This window comes from Mobula birostris, chromosome 3, assembly GCF_030028105.1.
Source record: "Mobula birostris isolate sMobBir1 chromosome 3, sMobBir1.hap1, whole genome shotgun sequence".
Taxonomy (NCBI): Eukaryota; Metazoa; Chordata; class Chondrichthyes; order Myliobatiformes; family Myliobatidae; genus Mobula; species Mobula birostris.
Genome location: NC_092372.1, coordinates 103,669,313 through 103,694,323, shown reverse-complemented (window position 1 = coordinate 103,694,323; position 25,011 = coordinate 103,669,313). Strand labels below are relative to the sequence as shown.

The 25,011-nt window shown below is 40.7% G+C and overlaps 1 protein-coding gene across 2 annotated transcripts in view; it reads right to left on the bottom strand.

Annotated features, from left to right (window-relative positions):
• Positions 1–1,672: 1,672 nt before the first annotated feature.
• Positions 1,673–25,011, bottom strand: part of ndnf (neuron-derived neurotrophic factor) — a 30,363-nt gene continuing 7,024 nt past the window's right edge. Inside the window, exons 2-4 of one of the 2 annotated variants that reach the window (XM_072251926.1) lie at positions 13,288–13,482; positions 6,924–7,048; positions 1,673–3,557 (exon numbers count right to left, since the gene is read on the bottom strand). In XM_072251926.1, coding sequence (XP_072108027.1) covers positions 2,155–3,557; positions 6,924–7,048; positions 13,288–13,482 — 1,723 coding nt within the window. In that variant the 3' untranslated portion in view covers positions 1,673–2,154. The remainder of the gene's footprint in view (positions 3,558–6,923; positions 7,049–13,287; positions 13,483–25,011) is intronic. The other variant, XM_072251927.1, reaches the window with a different exon arrangement.

Sequence of the window (25,011 nt, the reverse complement as noted above, 5' to 3'; positions counted from 1 at the left end):
TATTTCTTTTCATTTGTGTCTTTCATTTAATTTCATCCCAACTTCTCATTCTAGTATATTTTGTATTTCCTGTTTTGATTATCCTAGTACTCAAATATTTCAATTCAAATTATTACAGTAAAGGGCTTAGTTAATTTGAGATATCACTGATTTCATGAGATGATGCCATTGAGTGGTATATTTTCACATTGGCATTCCATGTTAAATGACCGATTTTCTAACTAACCTAATGAAAAGATGTATTTTCTCTCCGAAACTGATTTGAAGGATAAGCTAAAGATTATTATAAAATATTTCAATTGTTAAATACAAGGTAGTTGTGCAAATTCTAATTGTGTAGCTTTGTGTGGATTGGAACCATATGACTTGATATTGGCACCATGGTAGTGTAGCAGTTAACGCTACACTGTTGCAGCTGGGGGCATTCTGGAGTTCAGAGTTCGATTCCAGTGCTGTTGTGTATATCCTCCCTGTGGAATACGTGTGTTTTCTCCGGGTCCTCCAGCTCCCCCACTCCCCCCACAGTCTAAAGACGTGCTGGGTAGGTTAATTGGTCATTGTAAATTGCCCCATGATTAGGTTAGGGTTAATTAGATTCGGTGGGGGTTGGTGTGGTTCAGAGAGCAGGAAGGGCCTACTCCACACTATCAGGAAATAAAAAAATACTTTTGGGTCTCCATGTGCTCATTACTTAACCTCAGGCAAATCTTTTATCATGCCTATTAAATTCTGGTTATGCTTTATCAATATTATAAATGTGCTCATCTGAAACAGAGAAGCTATCCAACTTTTGTAGCAAGCATTTATCCCTTAATCAAACATACCTAAATGAATAGATAGTCTCATCCAAACCTCTGCTGTGAGAATTCAACAACAATTCCCTTGTCCTATGCACATCTTATTTGTCGACATATCTTGGCTCCCACTGGCAATGATGTCTCTTTATAAAATGTTCGTGCATGGGTTCAAATCAATGCATCAACTCATCCTTCTGCATTTTGATCATCTCTAAAAAATAACCTGAGAAGTTTTAGAATTATAAAATAATGCATGAAAGAAGCAGACTAATTAGCTCTTCGTTTCTTTGCTCACTCCTTGAGGTTCAGTAGCAGTCATGCCCTCACTATCCAGGCCTAGAGGATAATAATTTTCTCCCTGAAAGTAAGTGACTGCCACATGCATTACTGCCAAATGTTTACTTACCCTTTGGATTTTGACCATACTCAGAATCTGGCTAGCAAATATGAATCTACTAGTGTACATTCTCAAAAAATGCTGGAGGAACTCAGCAAGCCAGGTTGCATCTATGGAAAAGAGTAACCAGTTGCGGTTTCAGGCCAAGATACTGTTTACTCTTTTCTATAGATGCTGCCTGGCCTGCTGAGTTCCTCCAGCATTTGTGTGTGTTGCTTGGATTTCCTGCATCTGCAGATTTTCCCTTAGTGTATATTCTCTATGTTATTACGTTATCAAAATTGGCTTGCTAAATTGTTACTTTATAAATAAAAGAAAACAATGACTTAAGTTTAAATTAAGTGCTACAATAAAATCAAAAACATAGCACACAAAAATACAAGATCATTGAATCTTGTGTGAGAGAAAAGGAACATTCCTTTCAAACCACACTTGAATAATAGAACAGGAGCATTGCCAAATAGATAGTTAGAATTGTATTTTAATGGAGATGATTCATAAAGTTTACAATCATAAAAACATAGACATTTAAGACTGAACTTTATCCTTATAAAATAATTTACAGATCCCTATGTCCTATATTGCATGTACGATTAACAGGGCAGCTAGTTTAAGCAGCTTGGGATGATGAAATAAGTTAAAATGCAATTCATGCAGTGTTGGTGACAAAAAGCTGACAGTACTTGGGTGTTATCCTGCCACTGAAGATCACTTATATCAATGCCAGGTGTGACAAGGGACTTGCAGTTATGTAATTGCAAAAGCCAGATGCTGTCTAAGTGCATCAGTCTCTTCAAATAATTACTGAATTATGTAAACATAAATATACAAGTTGATATCTTTCTAAATAGTACAAATACAGGTTGCAACATCTCAGCTGTTTAAGTAGTCAGTCTGTATATTTTCATCTAATAAAGTAATGTTCATAGTTCAATAATATTGAGTCTGTACACAGAGACACTAACAAGACCTTCTTGTTTTGACCAGTTTGCTCTGATACTTGACAGAGTGTCCTCCATGTCCTATGACATAAACATCCAGAAGGTACGATCTGCCTGGCTGTAGCCCTCTGATTGTCTCTGTAGTCACTGCTTTTTGTAGGATATGACTATGGAAATATTTGCAGACAACTTTCTCAGATTTCTTTCGTGTGTCTGGTCCAATACATTGGTTCTGCTCTCTTCTCTTCTGCTCTTCACTGTAGTTACTCTCCACAAGCTTCTTATAAACACAAAACTTGTTTCGTTCCTGTGTGCCTAGCCATGCCACAGTGACTGAGGAACATGTGCGGAGCTTGTCGAAGACTTTTATTCGCGTGTCTTCTGGTACAGAAGGAAAGGGTTGCTTGTTTGGCCTGTTAGTGGCCAAGATTTTCAGCAATGAAGCACCTGTCTTGCTTCCTTTCAGCCTGATAAGGTACTTGGCTTTTGGTTTTCCTCTTAGCTGGAAATGACGTACACCTTCCATATTCTGTGAGAGTAGAAGTTTCTCATCTCTCCTGACCTGGATTTGGATTCCATCCAGGCACGAGTGAACATACAGCATCACCTTCTGGTGGGAAGAGACTGGAGCAAACCTTAAGAACTTGACACCTTTTCGTTTAATAAATACATCAGTCACTTTCCCATCCTTCAGTTCCATTGTCTTCTGCTTAGCCTCTTCCTTAGTTTTTGCAAAAGTTCCCACATAGGCAGTGCTCATATTTGAGTTGGTGTTGACCGCAAAAATGTCAAAGTAGTACTGTGTGTCTGGTTTCAGGTCTGACACAGTGAAAATGTTTTTGTTGCCAATGCAGATCTGCTGAAGATCTACGCCTGGTGCTCCAGCCATATGTCGTGATAAGCGTGTATTAACTGGCTTGGCCATCTTTCGTTCTCTGCTGGGGCCATTGTCTGAAGGAAAGCCGAAATAGGCAAAATCAAAAGGACTGAAGTCTAATCCAGGCTTGGGTGCTGCCATGAAGGTATCATCAGCATTTAGTTTTGCTTCCACTGCACAAAGACTTTTGAAGTTGTGCTCCTTATTGATGATCACACAGTACTGGATGGGTTGCCTCAATTGTGAGATGGTGGGACTAGGTTTCCAGGCCAAAGTGACAGTTGTACGTCCAAAGGAGGTCACATCCACACGTGGGTCATAGGGGAGCTCGGGATAAGGCTGATCTGAATCAGGTGTGGTAGATGCAAAAACTTTGAAATTTGTATCTTTTTCTGTTGAAATCAGTTCCAAGCGGTACAAACCGGAGGGTGAATTAGATGCTCGGTATGATTCAACATCATTGCCTTTGTAAGAGTACAAATTGGTGCCAAGCTCTTTCAGTGCTTGTTGTTTTTGCTTCTGCTGCTCCAGTGGTTCTGGTTCTCCTGAAATGACAAATACTGAATTAGTATAAAACTGCTGGTAACACTTGTCCATCATGCTGTACTGTATATACCTGCAGGAACAACAATGCAAGTCATTAATCTCATCAGTTATTTATCTCAGCATAGATTGTAGAAATGTCCTGTCAAAAGGCAATCTGTGGCAACAACACTGACAATACTCTAACAGTAATGTAATGGCTACAAAGGACTCTGCAATTTTCAGAACATTTGCAAACCAATATGTAACATGCTGGGAGAGGTTTCACTGCTAATGTAATGGTCTTTCTGTAGAAGCAGTGTTTGGGTTATGGTTAGAGATAATGGGTGCTTTGGAATGTGAGCTGTCCAATGACGGGAGAGTGTTTTCGTGCCGTGTGCCTGACACCAGGGTGATGGGTCTTTTGTTCGGTGGGAGATGAAGACAGAAGACGATGGAAAGAAGAGATTGTAGGCCTTGATCTGGAGCCGAGCCATGGTCCGACGAAGGTCAGGGAGATTGAAGGAGGATCGGTGAAGGGGAAACCATGAGCTCCAACTTGTGCACGTTAGACTGTTTCATTAAAGTGTGCCCTTTTTTTCGCTCTTTTTCACTAACCCTGTGGTCAAAGTAAGAACTATAAAGCTAAACCATTTAATCGTCTGCAGTGTGCCATCTGTTATTTTGAGGTACTGATTTCTAACGGTAACAAATCACTCAGCATCCACACAAACGGGCGTTTCGGAGTGGACTCACATCTCAATCTCACCCGTTTGGCGGGGCCAGAGATTGTCTTCCCTAAGCTTACCCAGACGACAAACCTGAGGGTTACAAATATATTGTTTTCTTCTTTTCTTATTTATGTGATCCCTTGAATGGCAATGGGATAAAAACCTACTTCCTTTAGACCAATTGTTTCCAACCTGAGGTGCATGCTTAATGGTATTGGTCCACAGCATGAAAAACGTTGGGAACCCCTCCTTTAGACAGAAGCTGGAAGCAAAATACCTACGATGTCTGCATTGAGAGTCAATGTGTTCCTCCTTTAGATATATTGACATCAGACCTCTTGCCACACTGCTGAGTTCGTACCTGTTTGTTTTATAACCATTATTTTAATAGAATTACCAATGGCACTAAAAAGTGCAGGAAAAGGTTTTTGATTTGGTTTAAATAATATTAAGTGTTTAATTAATTTATATATTATTTTATCTTTTAAATAATACCTGATCATTTAAATCTGTTTTGTGTTTTTAAATTCTTGTGCTTATCAATGATGGGAAGCATTTATAAAATGTTAAAAGAGACCTTTCAACCACATACTGCAAGATATGGAAAGTAGATCAAGGTGATCTGGGAAGGATGCCCCAAGTGCACTGCCCAAAGACAAATCAATTCTTGCAGCCAACTCCACCTGGAGCTTGGTTAGGCCATCCAGACTGCTAAAGCTCAAGACGTCTGCAGAGAGCATACAGGGGCATGTCTGAATGAGGGCCAGGTTGAGAGCAATCCAGCTCAATAAAATGGCGCAGATTGAGATGATTCAGGTAAATAAACCTATGTTACGGGTTCAGCAATCTAATATTCCTCCACATACCAACAAATTTTTCTGGGAATTCCATCCTTGCACCTTACCGCCATTATTAGATAAATGTTAAATTTCCACCAACTAGAAAACTATCATGGACTAAAGTATTTAATGTAAAGGAGGGAACACAAAACAAATTCCAGAAAATGTTGAGTCTTCTCTCCAAAGCCACAACATGTGGTGCAATTGACCACCCCCTCAGCTTGGAATTTATGGAACAATCTCCCAAAATCTGAGTTGCTGGCTATTGCCCAAAAACGTGTGGCTACTGTGAACTCTCCACTATCCCTTCCAAATTCCAAATACATTTTGCCAAGAAATAATTCTTTTGAACTCCTAAACTTTAGAATACATTGCTTAATGTTAGAGGAAAAGGAAAAGGGAAATAGCATTTTCAGCTATTTGTAAGATTTCTTAGGAAGGCTTGATATTGTACGAGTTCCTTTGGTAATAACACTGCAGAAATATTTGTTGCTATATTTTACATTCTGCAGTTAAGATACATTTAATATAGAGATACAGCAAAATAATTGGAGGTGCTTCAACAGCACTCCCCTTATTAAAGGGAGGCAAGGGAGGCAAAATGCATACAATATGAGGAGTTATTGTAAAACTCCTCTGCAGGCATTTCATGATAGAAGTCTAATAGTTTGTTCTGAATTTAAAAAGTCATGCTCTGTTCATGTTGCAGTTGAAAACAAATGGGAAAAATTTGCTTCCCCCCAACATAAATAAAATTACATCACCCGATCTCTATTCTGCAGAGAGAATTCCTATTTCTGTTCCTTCTATTTGCCTATGCCTAAAATGGATTCAATTTACTATTAGAGCTGCAGTTTGTGGGTTGTTGATTCAAACTCACTTCAACCCCAATTTGCACTCAAAGCTTGTTGGAGGTACACATTTCAATTCACAACCATTTATGTCTGATCTCTTCCAAAAATATTGAGGTTGCAAAATTGGAAGTTCAACTGCCTGCAGGCAAACTCAACTTTGGAGCTGTTTGAAGTTCCTGTGGCTCGAGCAGCCTTTTGATCTGTCAGCAAGTTCGAGACGTTTACATTCAAACAGAAGTCAATTTCTGAACTTCCTTTGTGAATTTGTCCTCAACATGTTCTAGCGAGCATATGTAGTTAGAAATCCAATTATCTATTTCAGCTAATGCATAGAAGCTCCTCTAGTGCTTTTATATCATATTAAACATTATTTATCACAAAAACGATATATACATAACATGTTCCTTGAGACAGAATAAACACAAGAGTTCTGCAGACGCTGGAAATTTTGTGGAAAACACACAAAATGCTGGAGGAACCCAGCAAGTTAGGCAGCATCAATGGAAGAGCATAAATGGTTGATATTTTAGGCTGAGATCCTTCATCAGCACAGAAACAAGATGCCTGTTCATGCCTTTATACAGACAAACTTTTTATAAAATTTGCTTTGAATTCAAGTGAAACATGCCATGTGGAATACCCCAAATTGGTTACAATTATTGTCCATTCTGATCCCAAAATGAAATGCTGCTAATTGAAAAATTCAGGATTGATTTTTAACCAGAATAGATATAAGATAATAATCCACCTTAACTCTATTCATGTACGGACTGAAACTCCTGATTTGATTCAAGGATATATTACTTAGGATAAATTATCATAAATTATCCTTAGAATAAATTTAACAAGGATGTTACTTATTCACCTCAATTAAACTGTATAGAAATTTTAATTCATATGAGGCATGTTGATCATTAATTAAACTTCTTGAGGAATTGCATTTTGTTTACTCATTATATTCTTACCAGAACCTTCTCCACTCGACTCCTCAGGAAGTTCTTGAAGCGTAAGTTTCCATTCTAAGGGGGCATCACATGGTGTTATGGTAATTGACAAGGGTGTATTGTCTTCCTCAACCACAAAGTAGTATCTACAAGTAGAAAGTGATAGCTATTAATGTTATTTAGTTATTTACATCTTAAAACATTTAGAAGGTAGATTTTACTAATAGGCACTATTTTTGATTGAAATTGATATGGTAACAGGTCTAGCAGTTTATGGTAAATAGAAAAAAGAACATTTAGTATGTAAATGTATTCCGCCGTAACAATTTTCTACTATAAGAATCTGCAGTGAGCGGGATATTGTAATGGAGGTATTAAAGTCCAACCTTACATCCCTGTCATGAGAGGTGGAAACAGGTAAGGCTGACCTAACCAGGCTCTCGTGAAGCCGTATAGGCCAATCTCCTGTGCAGCGGATACAATAGATTATAGAAACATCGATGAACTCCAACCATACCATCGGCTTTGGATGATGGAGATGGAAGGTCACCCACTGGGAGCTCAGGGCCCAAAAAGTGTAAACATCGCATGAAGAATCTAAGGAACGCTGACAGGATCCATGCCTCTGCTAACTTTGCCAAACGGAGAAAAGTCAAATTAGCAGCACAGACGGGACAATGGAATTAAATGTAAACATTAACATAAATTGAATAACTGTGCTGTGTGTTAAGCAACAAAAAGAGGAAATGCTGAAGATACTCCACATGTAAGGCAGCATCTGCAAAAGAGAAAAACAGAAAAAAATTTCAGGTCATTGACCTTCGCCAGAACTATAACATGAGAACATAAATGTGTTTTAAATTGTAGAGTTAAGCAATGTTAATTGAATGGAGAAAACAAAGGGACTGCTAGTGATAGATTGGAGATTCAACATTGCCTAGTTAATGCATTCCTTTTGAAGTATCAGGCAACTGGAAATAGAAATAAATCAAAAGAGTATGTTGGAAATATATAATACAGAACATGGAAACAGTTGGAAATCTGAAACACTGTGGATTGCCTGAAATGCCCATCAGATCAGGCAGCAACTGTGGAGAAAGAAAAGCTAAATTAATAACAGTACATTAGAACAGGTCAACTCTGACAAGCAGGAAAAGCTGGTCATCTGAAATTAACAAATTTAACATTAACTTCTGAGAGCTGCAAAGTACCTAGTGTTTCAATGATATACAAATATAATTATAAATAATATTTATATACAGTAATATATAAATAGTCATGGTTATAGTTTACGTTGCTGTCATGAAAATGGTTGGCATACTTTGATTCTGTGTTCAGCATTTTAGTTACATTCAATTTTGTGATTAACTTTTGAAGATTTCTGTGGGATGTTAACCTTTGTGTTTGGCTTGGGGTAAGGTACATTTCCTGTAGTGTACTACTTTGACATAAAGTAGATATTTCAGCTGTGAAGTGTATTCAAATTATATAACGTGGTTAATAACTGAACAAGACAGTAGAAAGACTATTTATAGCATAAAAATTGGAAATTAATCCAGTCTTGATTGAGTCGTAAAAACAATCAAAACAAGAATTACAGATTTTGTAAATTAGAAACATAATCTGGTCTCAGTATAATGTTCTCTAACTTTAGGGACCTCTTTCTCTTAACTGAGCATTTCTGTTGTAAGTCATACATCTCAGACTTTGATTCATTTTTCCCCTCTGCACTGGTACACAGCAAAGTGCATCCCAGCTAATAGCATAATCAGCTTCTAACTGCCCAATAATCTATTTAACCTGGCTTCACCTGATAAAATCATATTCCCTTTCTCCTATCCATCCCCAGCCACCTTCTCTTTTATTTTACAGAGTCAGAGTCATAGAACACTTCAGCATAGAAACAGGCTCTTTGCCCCAACTTGTCTATGCCAAACTATTATTCAGCCTAGTCCCATCAACCCGCACCACAGCGCTCCATAACCCCTGCCCATCCATGAATGCATCCAAATTTCTCTTAAGTGTTGAAATTGAACCCATATCCACTACTTCCACTGGCAGCTCATTCCACACCTCCCTCTTGAGTGAAGAAGCACCCCCTCAATTTCCCCTTAGACATTTCATCCCTTACACTTAATCCATGACTTCCAGTTCTAGTTTCACTCAATCTCAGTGGAAAAACCCTGCTTTCATTTATCCTATCTGTACCCCCTCATAATCTTGTATGCCTTGATTAAATCTCCCCTCATTCTCCTAAGCTCTAGGGAACAAAGTCCTAGCCTATTCAATTTTTCTCTATAACTCAAGTCCTCAAGTATCGGTAACATCCTTATAAATTCTCTCTACTCTTTCCTCCCCAATACCACCTCCCCAACACGATGTCAAAAATTATGGTTTAGTTACTCCTCCAGCCTGCATAGATTCATGTTCTATGTGTCATTCTATTATCAAAAAGATCCTCATTGTGGTGAAACTCGTCCTTCTTCTCAGGTAGTCATTGTTAATACATGCAACAAATATTCTGCCACATACACTCAAAATTAGGCACTGCATACTCAATTACTCCAAATTAGGCTTCACCAACATCCTTATAAAAATTCAACATCCTAATTCTTGTACTCATTACTTTTATTTATGAAGGCCATTGTGCCAAACACTCTCTTTACACCCCTATCTGCCTGTGAACACAACTTTCATGGAATTATGGATCTGTATTCCTTAATCCCTCTGGTTCTACCACACTTCAGAGTTTCCTACTGCTCACTGCAAAGGGCTACCCTGGTTTGTCCTCCCAAAGTGCAACTCCTCACCCTTGTCAGTATTAAATTCCATCTGCCATTTTTTTAGCCCATTTTTCCAGCTGGCCCAGACAGCAGTACACAACACCTCCAGTTATGTTGACACCCGCAAATTTATTGATCCAGTTTGCTACAATGTCATCTATATCAACGATCTGCATAATAAGCAACAACAGACCCACCATCGACCCCTGTGGGTCACCACTATTCACAGCCCTCCAATCAGAAAGGCAACCATCAATTATCACTCCCTAGCTTCTCCCCTGAAGCTAATGTCTAATCCAATTTGTTCCCTCATCCTGAATGCCAAGCAACTCAATCTTCTTGGCTAAATTCCCATTCCACACTTTGTCAAAGTGGTATTGGGTTTGCTGACCACGAAGTTCTAAACTCAAACAAAAATTTTAAGCCCTATCGACATAGTACCCTCACTAAAGAAAGGTTATAGTGTAACTACCCAATTTTCGAAGACTAGTTTACTTCCCTGTCAATCCTTCATGGTGAATTTAGCCGCTGATATGCATTATTTGAGCAGTGCGTCTTCTCTCCCTAGCAAGGAGAAGATACTTCCAGCTAACAAAGTAGTTTTAACAAAGTTCATTTATTTTCAGTGATAGATGTTTAAATCCAGGCAACATTCTTAAAACAAATTTATTCTTATAAAACATTTCCAAATTACAAACCACTTCTAAAACACAAAGGATTTCTAAAACACACGCTCAATTTCTATAAGCTATAAAGACATACCAGCAAGTTCCTCGCAGAAATCAAAGGGAGAAGAGTGGTTTTTTATTTGCCCCATTTTTCTTGATGTTCCTGGGCCCTTCCTAAAAAGCCTGGATTGCTCTCTACATTTATACTGTTCCTTTGCCACTTGGTGACTTCACACACATGATTTTTTTTTTTTTTTTTTTTTTTTTTAAATACCTTTTCACAAAAGTGGTCTAAAAGCTTCTAGAGACTGAGTTCCCAGATGCCCACAATTAATGCTGGAAATGTTGACTCTCTGAACACACAGATCTTCCAACTATTAAAACAGCAGCTATTTGATATGCTAAGTGATAATATCAATCTGGTCTGCAAGCTTCCTTGAACTAAATATCTCAGCTAGTATTATCTGATTTGAAACAAGGAGTTTTTGGGCCAACAAACCGTCCTTTTAACCTCAAACTGATTATTGGTTGACATTTACAACAAGAACTGAAGACTGGCTCCCATTTACGACAAGAAACTGAACAAAGAATATTGGTTGGAAGTTTAAATTAAAAACAGCATTTTGATCTCTAGAAGTTCACAACAGTTATGTTTAGAAAGCAAAGCTTGGCAAAAATGAAAAGACTCACGGTCCCTGAACACTGAATAACCATCTCAAAAAGCCTAGCTAAAGTCCATGTAGACAGTACCAATGCCTTTCCTTCATCAACTTTCCAGATAATCTCCTTAAATAATATTACTATCCTTCAAACCTCTAGCACCTTCACCTAAGGTCATTTTAAATACTTCTGCTTGAGTCCCTGCAATTTCTGCACTAGCTTCCAAAAGGTGTGAGGGAAATCTTCATCAGTCCCTGAAGATTTATTCATGCTAATTTCCTTCAAGTCAACAAGCACCTCCTCTTCTGTAATCTGTATATGGCCCATGACTGTTTTGCCACACTTTTACAGACTCTGTGTCCGTTACCTAAGTACAGATGCAAGGTAATACATCATAATAATAATAAATGTAAACAATACATTGTATTATTTCTCTTTCCTAATTCTGACAAAAGCTTTTGACCTGAAATGTTAATTCTGTTCCTCTTTCATAGATGCTGTCTGACCTGCTGACTATTTCTGGCATTTTTTTGTTTCCAATTCGATTTTTCCAAATGTGATTGAAGGTTATTTTTAAGATTGGGTAAAAATGATGATGATGACATTGACTCAGGCCTGAGAGGCCAGCGTCGGGCATTTCCATGGGTAGAAATAGTCAATTGCAACTCTGGGACAGTAGTTGTTGATTATTAATAGTCACAATTGTAATAGTGCAGAGTTAACTTCAAAAGGTCTTACTGGCTGAATCTTGCTTCTTGACAATTATAGTCCAATGATGAAGTACCCAGGTTCTTTCAAAGAATAATTTCAAAGATCAACTTGTGCCTCTGAATGTATCTCGGGTAATGATGAGTTTGAGTACAGAGAGGAAATTAAGAACCTGGTTGCATGGTGCAAAGACAATAACCTATCCCTCAACATCAGCAAGACGAAGGAATTGGTTGTTGACTTCAGAAGGAGTAGCGGACCGCACGACCTAATTTACATCTGTGGTGCGCAAGCAGAACAGAGCAAAAGTTTTAAGTTCCTCGGGGTCAATATCACAAATGACCTGACTTGGTCCAACCAAGCAGAGTTCACTGCCAAGAAGGCCCACCAGTGCCTTTACTTCCTGAGAAAACTAAAGAAATTTGGCCTGTCCCCTAATACCCTCACTAATTTATATAGATGCACCATAGAAAGCATTCTTCTATGGTGCATCACAACCTGGTATGGAAGTTGTCCTGTCCAAGACCGAAAGAAGCTGCAGAAGATCATGAACACGGCACAGCACATCACACAAACCAATCTTCCGTCCTTGGACTCACTTCACACCGCACGCTGTCGGAGCAGTGCTGCCAGGATAATCAAGGACGCGACACACCCAGCCAACACACTTTTCGCCCCTCTTCCCTCCGGGAGAAGGCTCAGGAACTTGAAGACTCATACAGCCAGATTTGGGAACAGCTTCTTTCCAACTGTGATAAGACTGCTGAACGGATCCTGACCCGGATCTGGGCCGTACCCTCCAAATATCCGGACCTGCCTCTCGGTTTTTTCGCACTACCTTACTTTCCATTTTCTATTTATGATTTATAATTTAAATTTTTAATATTTACTAATTTTAACTATGCTTAATATTTTTAATATTCAATATTTGTAATCCAGGGAGTGTGAAGCACAGAATCAAATATCGCTGTGATGATTGTACGTTCTAGTATCAATTGTTTGGCGACAATGAAGTATAAAGTAAAGTAAGAAGTTCTAAAGTTACTAACAGATTCATGTCAACCTATCTGTCAGTATTCCATCTGAATTCATGAGGAAAGGAACAAACTTATTCAGATTCCACAGCACCAATTCTGGGGATGGTGTGATGGATGCAGATCAGGCAAGTACAAAACTACCAGGGACCTGAGCAGCAAGGCTGACTAGAAAATGTCATTTCGAGAAATCTGAGCTATTATGATGCAATCATGTTAATATCAGAAGCTATTTCATTAGAAATTATCTGATAAGGAACCATTTCTGAGTATTTTTCACATTATACTGGCTAGCTAGAAGTGCAAGTTATGAATTTTGGATCTTGTTGTACATCACAATATGATATTGGTGGTACCGGTTTATAAATAGAAGCACAATGTCCAGAGGGTATTATTATCAAACAGATAAGGCTGTTTGCGGTTTGCAAGGCTGACCAGGTTGTGAATTCTTGGTCTTTACAGGATTTCAATCATGTGTTGTGTTGATGTTGAATTACTCTCATTCCTGTCCCTAAATCATGAAATAAATTACCTTTTAGGTGCATCCCTGAACAGATAACTGCTGACCTCAGCTCCATCTGGGATGATGGAAGAATCGTGGAAAAGAGACTTGTCTCGGAGCTGCATCTGGAAGAGCTCTTCATCTCTGGTGGGTAGCTTCTGTGTCCTGGAGTTTGTTGCAAACAGTAGCAGTGATGTCACTGCCCAGGATATGATTAACATCTTCCTAAACCAAGACCAGGACAATTATCAGGGAGATATTAACATATTTTAAACAAACACACACAACATATGGTCTAATTCTGATGAACGTATGAGGTATTGCTATTTCCAGGAGATGAATTAAGTTGTTCATTTCAAAAAAAGACTAGCCTTATTTTATTTGTGACTATTCCATACAGAAGAAAGGTACTGCTACTTCAGAGTTGCAGATGATTTAATAAGACGATGATGTCACAAGATATTGTTACCTTAGAATAAGCACAATTTGCACACAAATCTTTATCCCCTCTTTCTTCACCCCCATTATACATTTTTGTGTTGGACCAAAGATATATGAAGTTTTCCTGCTGAAATTGTCTATGAATCAGATTCTGACAGGATGAACAATGTGAAGTTAGATCATTCAAAATATTTATTGTCTCCTTTAATAATTATAAAAGATAGATTTCATCTCTATCAATTATCCATAAATACATTTAGAAGTCTTTGAATCTTAGATTGTTTTAAATATTAGCTTCCCCAACAGGTCAGTTGGAAAATCTATCTCCCATACAAAATTAAAGCATTTGGATAAGAAAATTTTCCAAAATGTAGCAGGAAGTTATCCTTAGTGCATGAAGGAGCAGCAAAATAACTGATCCCTGTTACACGGGGGCATAAAAATTGGATTCAGCTATATTATACCTCAAATCAGAAAAATTACCCAGACTCAAAGTTTAGATGCCTGTCTGAAAAACAAAATGAATGTTTCGATGAAGTACCAGAGGGTATTTAATGCCCTTGAAACACTGGCGTGAGTCAAATTTGGAATGTCAAAAACTCGGGACCAAATTGTTGTCACTATAAAAATGACTACAAGTTCTTTGTTGCTTAAACCATCCTCCCACCCTCACTATATCTATTCAAACTACTTAGTTACCTTTTTTACAAATGTTTAATTTATATTGTACATTCTCCATTCTATTTATTACAAAATACAAAATAAGACAAGGAGAATGTTTTTTGACAGGATAGGGTAAGTGGAATATTAATTTTTACTGAAATGACAAACAGACTAATAAGCCTCTATTATAGATGGCAGAGATCATTGCCCTTATGCCTGCAGTGAATAATTAAGGCAGTACAAAGTGAGAAAAGCTATTAACTGAAGGATTGGCTTTCATTTCTCCTCAAATGAAAATAGTTTGCACATTATATCAGGACCTCTAACGATGGATGCCTCAAAAAGGTGGCATTGATCAGTAAGGTTCCCACCCCCACCACCCAGGTTATGTCCTGTACTCATTGCTATCATCAGGAAGGAGGTACAGAAGCCTGAAGGCACACACTCAATGATTCAGGAACAGCTTCTTTCTCTCTGCCATCTGATTTCTGAATGGACATTGAACCCATGAACACTACCTCACTACTTTATTTAATATTATATATATTCACTGTAATTCACAGCATTGCTTTATTATTATGTATTGTAATACACTGCTACAAAAAAAAAATTTCATGACATATATTGGTATTATTAAATTATTAAATCTGATTCCAATCCTGACCTCCAGAATGTAATAAGAACAGCCTAAAAATAAGGAATTCACAGGCACAGTAGGTAATTTGGTATTTTTCAATTCTCAGCAAGGTTTCCACCCAGGAAAACAAAGTTGAAAAGTTAAACCTGTGACCAACATAACAGAATCTGGAAACTGCACCCTCTCCTCCCTCACCATCCTCACCAGTACCCACTACCTGATGTCAAAATTTATGGTTTGATTTATGTCCATGTGTCATTTTATCATCAAAAAGATCCTCACAATGCTCCTCTCAGGCAGTCCCTGTTAGCACGTATAGCAAATATTCTGTCAAAAACCCAGCCTGCAAGTAGGGTCTCTTGACCAGTGGCAAAAGGTTAGGAAGTTAACACATTGTACTTGCAATGAGGTGTTACAACTTCTACCACAGGTTACAATTAAAAGCAATTACTAAAGGGAAGTTACTTAGATTTAGTTTATTGCTCGATATCAGGAGAGCAAGGCAGGAGCAGGAGCAGCGAACTGGACAAGGACTGAAGACTACGACCAGGCTGGGACCAAGGGTCTGGGCTAGGACTCGGAATTGGCTCCCAGAACTAGAGGAGACATGAAGAGGCTAGGGTATGGACTCTGAGCCCGAGACTGGGCAAGGACCTAGTACCTGGGTTTTGCCTCGGGCTTGGACCCCAGAACCAGGCATGGACATGACATGGGCTAGGGAGAGGAGGAACATGGAAAACAGAGCCTCGGTCTCGGGAGAGCAGGTACATGGAACCATGGACACATACACAGAACAGAGAGCCGAGACCCCTCCTTAAGTACAGGACATAGGGCCGGGACTCACACACAGAACAGAGAGCCAGGACCCCTCCTTGGCTACAGGACATAGGGCCGGGACTCATGAATCTCCGCGGGGCAATGGCAAGACAGCCTGATTTACCCCACAGAGGCGAGGACAGGACAAGACATGACCCCTCGCGAGGCAACGGCAAGACGGCCAGACTTACCCCACGGAGGCGAGGACAAGACAAGACCAACACGAATGAACACCAGACAGTTCCTATCTAGCTCTGGTGATGGAACTAGACTGAAGTGCAGGCAGGGGCTGCGGACGAGGGCAAGAGGCGAGAGGGGCAGAGAAGGGATTCAGACAAGGGGATAGGACAGGAATCACAGACCACCAGGGCCAGGACTTGACTCAGAACTGGGAAGCCGCCGGAGCCAGGGCGTGGACGTGGTACTTGGACGCTGCCGGAGCCAGGACGTGGACGTGGTACTTGGATGGCACTGGAGCCAGGACGTGGACGTGGTACTTGGATGGCACCGGAGCCAGGATGTGGACGTGGTACTTGGATGGCACCGGAGCCAGGATGTGGACGTGGTACTTGGATGGCACCGGAGCCAGGATGTGGACGTGGTACTTGGAAGCTGCCGGAGCCAGGAGACGTGGTACTTGGATCCTCCGGGTAGTGGCGAGCTCTCGACTTGGCCTGGGAACAGTAGACGGCGGCTCTTGACTCTCTCCAGCGGGTTAACTGACGGCCCCACCTTGATGAGGAAACTTTGCAGGCTTGCTTTGGCGAGGTAACTGGACAGGGTTGCTCCGGTGAGGAAAGGCGAATTACCGGCACTCGCTTCGGGCGGAGACTAGGCTTGCTCCGGCCGGATGACATTGACACGCCGTGACTGTGCAAACCTTGCAGACGCTCCCGCACCGAACGGCTGAAAGCCGGAGACTATAAACTACCGGTTCAGCCGAGTGTTAATTGCCTCTAATCACCAAAGTCGAGGGACGTGGGAAAACAGGGAATCAACGGTCCGGATCGTAACATAAACAAGCTAAATTTAAAGGGACCCCGATCCGGACCATGACAACATGGGGCCATTTTCAATAACTAATTAACCTACCAGCCAGTACTTTTTGGCATGAGGAAAAAAAACCAGTAAAGTCCAGAAAATTCATGTGAAAACGCGGGAAAGATAGCTCCTCACAGACAACCATGAGGTCAGTAGAGCTACTAGGACTTGATGTTTCAATCTCTATGATAGGTTGGCACTCTCGATGTTGGCAGTGGGTTTGGAGCGGTGACAAGGAGGGAGGGTAGGTACGTCATCAGGGTCATCAGGTGGGCACCCTCCTTCTTTGACTTTTCACTGATAAGCCCACGACGTCTCCAGAGGGCTCAACGGCGCTACCAAGCATCCCAGATACACCCCCCTCAGTTCCATACCCTCCTGTCTTCATCTTATCATAGTCATACTTTATTGATCCCAGGGAAAACTGGTTTTCATTACAGTTGCACCATAAATAATAAATAGTAATAGAACCATAAACAGTTAAATAGTAATATGTAAATTATGCGAGTAAATTATGAAATAAGTCCAGGACCAGCCTATTGGCTCAGGGTGTCTGACCCTCCAAGGGAGGAGTTGTAAAGTTTGATGGCCACAGGCAGGAATGACTTCCTATGACGCTCTGTGTTGCATCTCGGTGGAATGTGTGTCTGGCTGAATGTACTCCTGTGCCCAACCAGTACATTATGTAGTGGATGGGAGACATTGTCCAAGATGGCATGCAACTTGGACAGCATCCTCTTTTCAGACACCACCGTGAGAGAGTCCAGTTCCATCCCCACAACATCACTGGCCTTACGAATGAGCTTGTTGATTCTGTTGGTGTCTGCTACCCTTGCAGCCCAGTTGTTGTCTTTCCTTTTAATCCAAATCCAATTGCTGCTTTCTCCTGCTGCATTTGACAAGGACTTGATTGCTTATTGGAGGGAGCGACCCCTCACCCCCATCTTCTTCAATAGACTGGTCGTAGATGTAGCAACGAATCCCCTGTATCCCATTTCTACAGGGAAAACCTTGGTCTTCCAGCCATTCTAGGCAACTTCAGCTGCCAGTTCAGAGTACTTGGTCTGTTTCCTCTCATAACCATCTTCCCATGGTACTGTCAATTCCACAACATATGCCAGCTTGGCTGTTGTAGACCACAGGACCATGTCTGGCCGGAGTGTTGTAGCTGCAATGTCTGGGGGAAACACAAGCTTTATTTCCAAGTTCATGTCCATTTTCCAATCCCGAGCAACCTGCAGGATGCTTACATCTTTTGATATTATATGGTGCTCTGGAGGTTGGCCTGCTGGTACAAATCGTGTAATGTGGACATTTCCTGCCGATGTTTGTGGGAGAGCATTTGTGATGATTAGCCTCTGTTCCAAGATTGATGCCAGCTGTCTGAGAACTTGGTTATGCCGCCAAGTGTACCGCCCCTGGGTGAGGCTCGCGGTGCATCCTGTTAAAATGTGCCTTAGTGATCCAGGTGCTTGACAAAGAGAGCAAGCGGGGTCTTCTCCCCATCACTGGTTCAGCTTCTGGGGTGTGGGTAGGAGGTCATAAGTGGCTCTGATGACAAAACTTAGCCGAGATCCCTCCATCTCCCAGATGTCACGTCAGCTAAGTTTCCTCTTTTCCAGGCTCTCCCAATTAGTCGATTGGCCCTGCTTGATCATTGAGATGGCCCTGGCGTGTCGCTCTGCCTCCTCCCGTCTTCTCAACTCCTCCACCATGAGTCGTCTCTTCTGCACTGATGTTGCCTTGTGCCATTGAGGAGTCTTTGGGACGAGCCCGAGCCCGGCTCTCCCATGTTGGACTTGGCCAACCACATCCCTGAAGTGAAGAACAGACTTAGCATTCTGAACAGCTTCAGATGGGCTCCACTTCCTCCCCGTTGCCACATGGGGGGCCACTGTTCGAATAACAGTATCTTCAGATTCAGTGAGAGTCATGACCAACCTTGCTTTGGTGCATTTGAATTCTTCCACAAGACTTGCAATTGGTAATTCCAATTTGCCGTTCCCGTACAGTCCAACAGGACTTAAGCATCGCAGATGTCCAAGCCACTGTTTTACACGTGTGCTGATCATTCTTTCAAGCTTTTCAACCTTGCTGATGGGGATTTCATACACTGTTAAAGGCCACATGAGTCTTGGGAGTATGCCGAACTGGAAGCACCACAGCTTGAGTTTTCCTGGCAGCAAGGCCTTGTTGATGCGAGCTATGTACATGATGGTATCCTTTTTGAGTTGTTCAGACTGCTCAGTGCCCTTGAGCTTAGCATCATACCCTCGGCCCAAGCTCTTCACTGGCATTTCTGAAATCAAACCCAGTTTGGATTGGGGATGAACATGGTGATTGTCGATAATAGAAAACGTCTAATTTCAGGGGATCTAACTTTGTTAAAATTAAATCAGAAATTGGCAGGGAATTCTGTACAGGAAAAATCTTTACAATTTGTTTCAGGTATAAGCTAAGCACATTCCCATTAGAAGGAAAGTTACAGGAATCAAGATCAGGACCATTTGGATGACAAAGGGTGCAGAGAAAAAGATGAAAGAAACAGTGTTCAGTCCAGCCAATTCTTCAAACAAATATCAAGCTACTAAACATAGTAAGTTGTGAAAAAAAAGAAAATAACACAAAGACATGATGATTATGCTCAGTTAATTTTTGAAAAAGGCACACACATCAAAATTTGATAGCAATTTAAATAGAATTGCTGTGGGAGGATGTTACAGGGATGGTGGGTGAAGATTGATCTGGACAATTGTTTGGTTTCTATTCATACATCATTTATATCACCTCCAGCTTATTTGTCTGATCCACTGACAAAAATATAAGCTAAAATGATTACAGCTAACGTGAATGAACATACTGAATCTTTCGCAGATAAATGGACTGAACCTCTGTCCTGGAATTTCATCCAAGGACACAGCCTGGAAGTTAGTAACAAAAATGGGCCCATTTTCACACACTATCATAATTACATTTAAACTTTCTGTCAAGCCCTTGAAATATATATGAATCTAATACAGGTCATAATTTATCAAAACAATCTAGGCCTAAGGAAGATTTTAAACTCGTAACACGTCTTGTTTAATGTTTAAATTTTTTTAAAATTCACACTTTAATGTGAATTTAAGTTTCCATTAATTGATGCATGCACAGTTTTAAAGTAAAATAAGGTTTCTAGTTTGTTTAAAAGTTCCATAAAGTAGATTGAACGAAATGGAAAATAGAGAACAAGAAATAGGAGCAAAATTAGGCCATTCAGCCCCGAGTCTGCTCCACCATTCCATCATGGCTGATTTATTGTCCCTCTCAACCCTATTCTCCTGCCTTTGACATACTACAAATCAAAAACCTATCAATCTCTGCTTCAAATATACCCAATGACTTGGCCTCCACAGACATCTGTGGCAATGAATTTCACAGTTTCATCACCCTTTGGCTAAAGAATAATTTTGGTTAAAGTATAAAGCATCAGTAAAAGTAATTATGTTAGTCATAAAAGCAGAAGTTCAAGATTTCAAACAATAAACATAATTTGTTTTCTGTTGCGTCTGAAAATCAAACTGAATTTCCAGGAGCTCAGCTTAAGTTAAAATACAGGAAATACATATAAATAATTCTAAAATTTGGTTTGTAGTTAATATGGGAATAGAGGTGCCTGGGAGGGTAAGAATTGACAGAAGATCACAAAATATAATTGCCAATTTAGCACATGGCTCAAAGTTTTGTTTTGCCTCCAAAAGAATATGATTCATACAGTAGAATAAAATCCTTATTTCTTCTCCCTAATCTCAATGCATTTTATACGTACATTAAGATCAAGAGGGTAGTTAGGGAAAGGATAGGTCCATTCAAGGGCAAAGGAGAGAATTTACACATGGAACCACAGGAAGTGAGTATTTACAAAAGAGGATTTGGGTGATGGTGAGAGTAAAGAGCAGTATTTTGATATTCTAAGGCACGGTGATATCAAGGAGGTGGTGGTTTGGGGCATCTTGGAAAACAGTTTCAGTGGGTTCTATCCTATGTAATGAGGGAAGCAAGGAATGAAATTGCTGCGGTCTTCATGTATATCTTTGTGTCCTCTCTAGCCACTGGAGACTGGAGAATAGCCAATGTTCTTCCTTGGATTAAGAGGGACAATGCTAGGGAAATGATTGGACAAGATTCTCAGCACAAGGTTTACTTGCATTAAAAAGCATGAACTTATTGGAGGTAATCAGCATTAAAGATAATCTGCAGAGGAGGATTGATTGACATTTTTGAGGAAGTTATGAAGATAATTGAAGAGAGTAGGATAGTGGATGTTGTCAACATGGACTTGAGTAAAGAATCTGAGCATGGGAGACACATGGTGAGCAGGAGAAAAGCTTCCTGAGGGCATCATTGTTTTCCCTCTGAACATTACAGCACAGGAACACACCCTGCAAGCACATCATGTCTACACCAACCATTATGCCAATCCCACTAATCTCATGTGCATGAATATCCCTTGATCTCCTATCTGTTCATGTGTCAACTCAAGTGCCTCTTAAATATTACTAAAGCATCAGCTTCTACCACCTACCCTGGCAGCTACCCTTCTCTGTGTTAAAACTTGCCCCACACATCTCCCTTACACTTGCCCCCTTTCATCTAAACCACATACCCCCTAATATTTGACACTTTCAACTTCGGAAAAAGGCTCCACCATGGACCTCTCAAAATATTATATAATTCTATTAGCTCATCCCTCATTCCCTGGCGCTCCAGTGAACACAGTCCGGAGTCTTCAGGCCTGTCTTTATTGCTAATGCATTGTAATCCAGGCAACATCACCATAAATCTCTTCCACACTGTCTGCAAAGCCTCCACATCGTTCCTGTCAGGAGGAAACCAAAAGCATACAAATCACTCCAAAAAGTCCATATAGTTGCAACTTAACATTCTTAGTTTTAAACTCATTCCGCCAAATGATGACGAAACCTTCTTTACCACCTTTATTACTCGTGTTGTCACTTTCAGAGAGGTATGGACTTGCACCTCAAGATCCCCATATACAGTATATCAATGAATGTGTAAGGTAGTGACCTAGCGAGACGGTCCCACCCATGCAGGATGAATCGTCCTCCAGCCGCTGTGACATATTCTGCTAAGAGCCAGCAGAAGACACGGGCAGCCGACATCCGCGACACCAGCGGATCAGATGAATTTTTTGTACGTGTGGGGCGGCGTTGGACTGAGTGCAGGTTTTGGGTGGCGCAACGTGGTGGGATTTAGTTCGATTCAGCTGTGGTGGTTAGCGTGCAGCCTTGCTGTTAAACGGCTGCAACCGGGTGGGTGCGTGAAAGGTAAAGGAAGAGGGAATGTGGTGTGCGAAGGGGGGTGGGTATGGAGGCAGCAGAAAGGGATGGGGGTCTACAAAAAGTGGGGAGACAAGGGGAAGGGTCAACATTGGGTCGCTAAGGGATGGGTGTGGATGAAAAAGGGTGTGGCTGAGGGAAAGAATGTCTATAAAATTATAGTTATATTCATGACAAATGGATAGTGAAAGTACGCTTGTCTGCACTTAGTGTTTCTCATTGGGAGCGAGTCATCTTCAATCCCGATTGACTGCTGAAGAAAATTAAATAATGAATTAAGTAACGATTTGTTTTTCAGATTCTGCATAACAAGGCCTCAATCACAATGTTGTTTTGGTCCGGGTAATAACTGCAGAGTCCCGTTCTGCTCGGTCCCTCGCACACTGATTCTCCCATATCTTGACTGGGTTGGGGAAAACAGAAAGATTGCACAGAGACCGCTGGTGAAGACCCGCAGGGGTCCATCCCGGCGATCATCGAGAGGTCCAGCAGAGCAACCCGCCGCTCCACAAGAGACGGCCGGTGGCACAGGGAGTGAATCGGGCCATGTGTTGGGACCGCGGCTCCCCTGACCCAATTGTGAAGCAGCCCCACCCACAACAAGCAAGGCATCAGGGCCACCACACCCTGCCAGCTCCTCAGTTCTCGCTGAATAATGGCAACTGACTGCTGAGGGAAGGACAGGAGCCGTATTAGAAGCAGTTAAAATTGCTGTTAACGGAATGTAGTTTAAATTTTCTTCTTCCATTGAACGAATATGTCTCGCGAATTCTGCAATGTATTGAAGTTAATACATTTTCGATATTTTCCGCAAGTTTTTAAATCTTTTTCACAATTCAGTCGATCCGTTCTGAACTCATCTGCAACTCAGTTAGAATCTTAGTACAATAATAGAACACTGGACCGTAAACGCGCAAGCAAAAACTTACTTCAATGCTGGAAAATATTACAAGTCACTTCATATGAGCGCAATAAAACAACATTCGAGCAGAAGAGTTACTCACATTCATTTATGGGTGAGCATCAGCACCTGAATATCGAGATTCTAAGAATGGGTTAAATATGAATCGTGATAGGGAGGTAAAGCTCAGATGGTTCTATGACCTAACATTAAAATCTAAACCTCTATTGTTAATGCTCAAAGGAAATTGGCGTTACTCTCAAATGAAATTTAAAGACTAATCTAAAGTAAAACATCTATCTCGAGTTCTCGACTGATATATTGGATCGTTGGAGGAAATCCTCCTTTGCACGATAAAACTTAAAGCATTGTCTCTTCAGCCAGCTTTCGGAAAGGCAACGGAAAGAAGTCATGCGACTATCAGTTCTGAGGCCATTTCAGCGCCCCTGCCTTGTTTGCAGATAAACCACTTTACTTCATAAAAACTGAAACTTCACTCTTACGTGATCCCAAAGTCTGTATTAGTTGAATGTACAACATCGTTTGTCGTAATCAACAAAAAATAGACAATTCGCTGTATGAGCTGGTCAATGCCCAGGACACGTGGTAGTTCCGATGGCTGAGTTTCCATCCTGACGCCTCATGAATATGATCTCATTCAAAACTACTGTTTGTGTAACATTCCACCAGACCAGATCCCATTCAGCTATTATCTGGCTCGCATATACTGGCTCATGATCCAACAATGTTTTGACATGAAAATGATCGTTGTGCCTTTCACATCCACCCCCCCCCCCCCGCGCCCTAAACCTTGAACATCACTGCAACGTTCTCAGACCTCCAGGTTCTTCCATTTCTTCCCTCTTACACAATCTCAGTTTCAATCACTTCACCGTAGGTGCTATCCGAACACAAGATTCTCTCCCGGATTCTTTTTACTTCTTTAGTCTCACTTTTAGGGCCCTTTGAATACTCTTTCCTATTATTCACCCCTTAACATCCACGAATACGACTCTATCGGGTTATGTTTCAATATGCTAGTAACGGTCTGAGAACAATATCTGTTGCAGAAGACGACACATGAATGTAAATTTTATCTGGAAATTCACAATCAGGCATAATGACACACATTGAAACACTTACACTGTAAGAAATACTTGTATGGCGTAACTGTGTTCCTATGACAAATTACAAAAAGATAAGTCGCCAGAGTTCGCTCCACGCCGGCACTGACCTCAGCTCGTTTTGTTGTAATGGCCAGGCGACTGGGGAAGGAGAGCGGCGTTCGAAGATAAAGTATGTAATCTCTACATTACTGTGACCTTTAGGAAAACCAGGCTAATGGGTCAGCACCCCGGGTGTGATTGGACTCAAATTGCCAGCTGGAATTGTACTCTGTCAATGTCATCCATTGCACTCTGCAAATATCTCTCCATCTCCCTATATTGATTTTTACTTATGATTGCTTGTCACTTCTCTCTCGCTCCCTCTCTCGAGGAATGACAGGTAATGGAAGGTATTCCCAATACCCGGTGGCAATTGTCCAAAAAACACGTTGTTATTTGGTGCAGGATTTGGACACCTGGCCTCCTTATGAACTCTGTGGACATATTTTTGACAGCTCTTCGCGGTAATCGTTTCCATTATCGGGGTTCATTAAAAGCAATGAGGCCGCTGCTGGAACCTATACACACTGCTTTCCATTGATCTCGTTAAACCCGCCACACCTGCTCCTTTTTCAGATTGATTTAAATGGCACACATGAATTCAAGAGTTATGTGATTATTTATTTTAATCACCGAACGTGCCTTTCAATCACGTTAGATTTAAATATTTATCATTTTGGTAGCAGAGTGTGAATATCATGATTTAAGTTCAAATTGATAGACAGGAGTCTTTTTTTCTCTCGCAGCCGA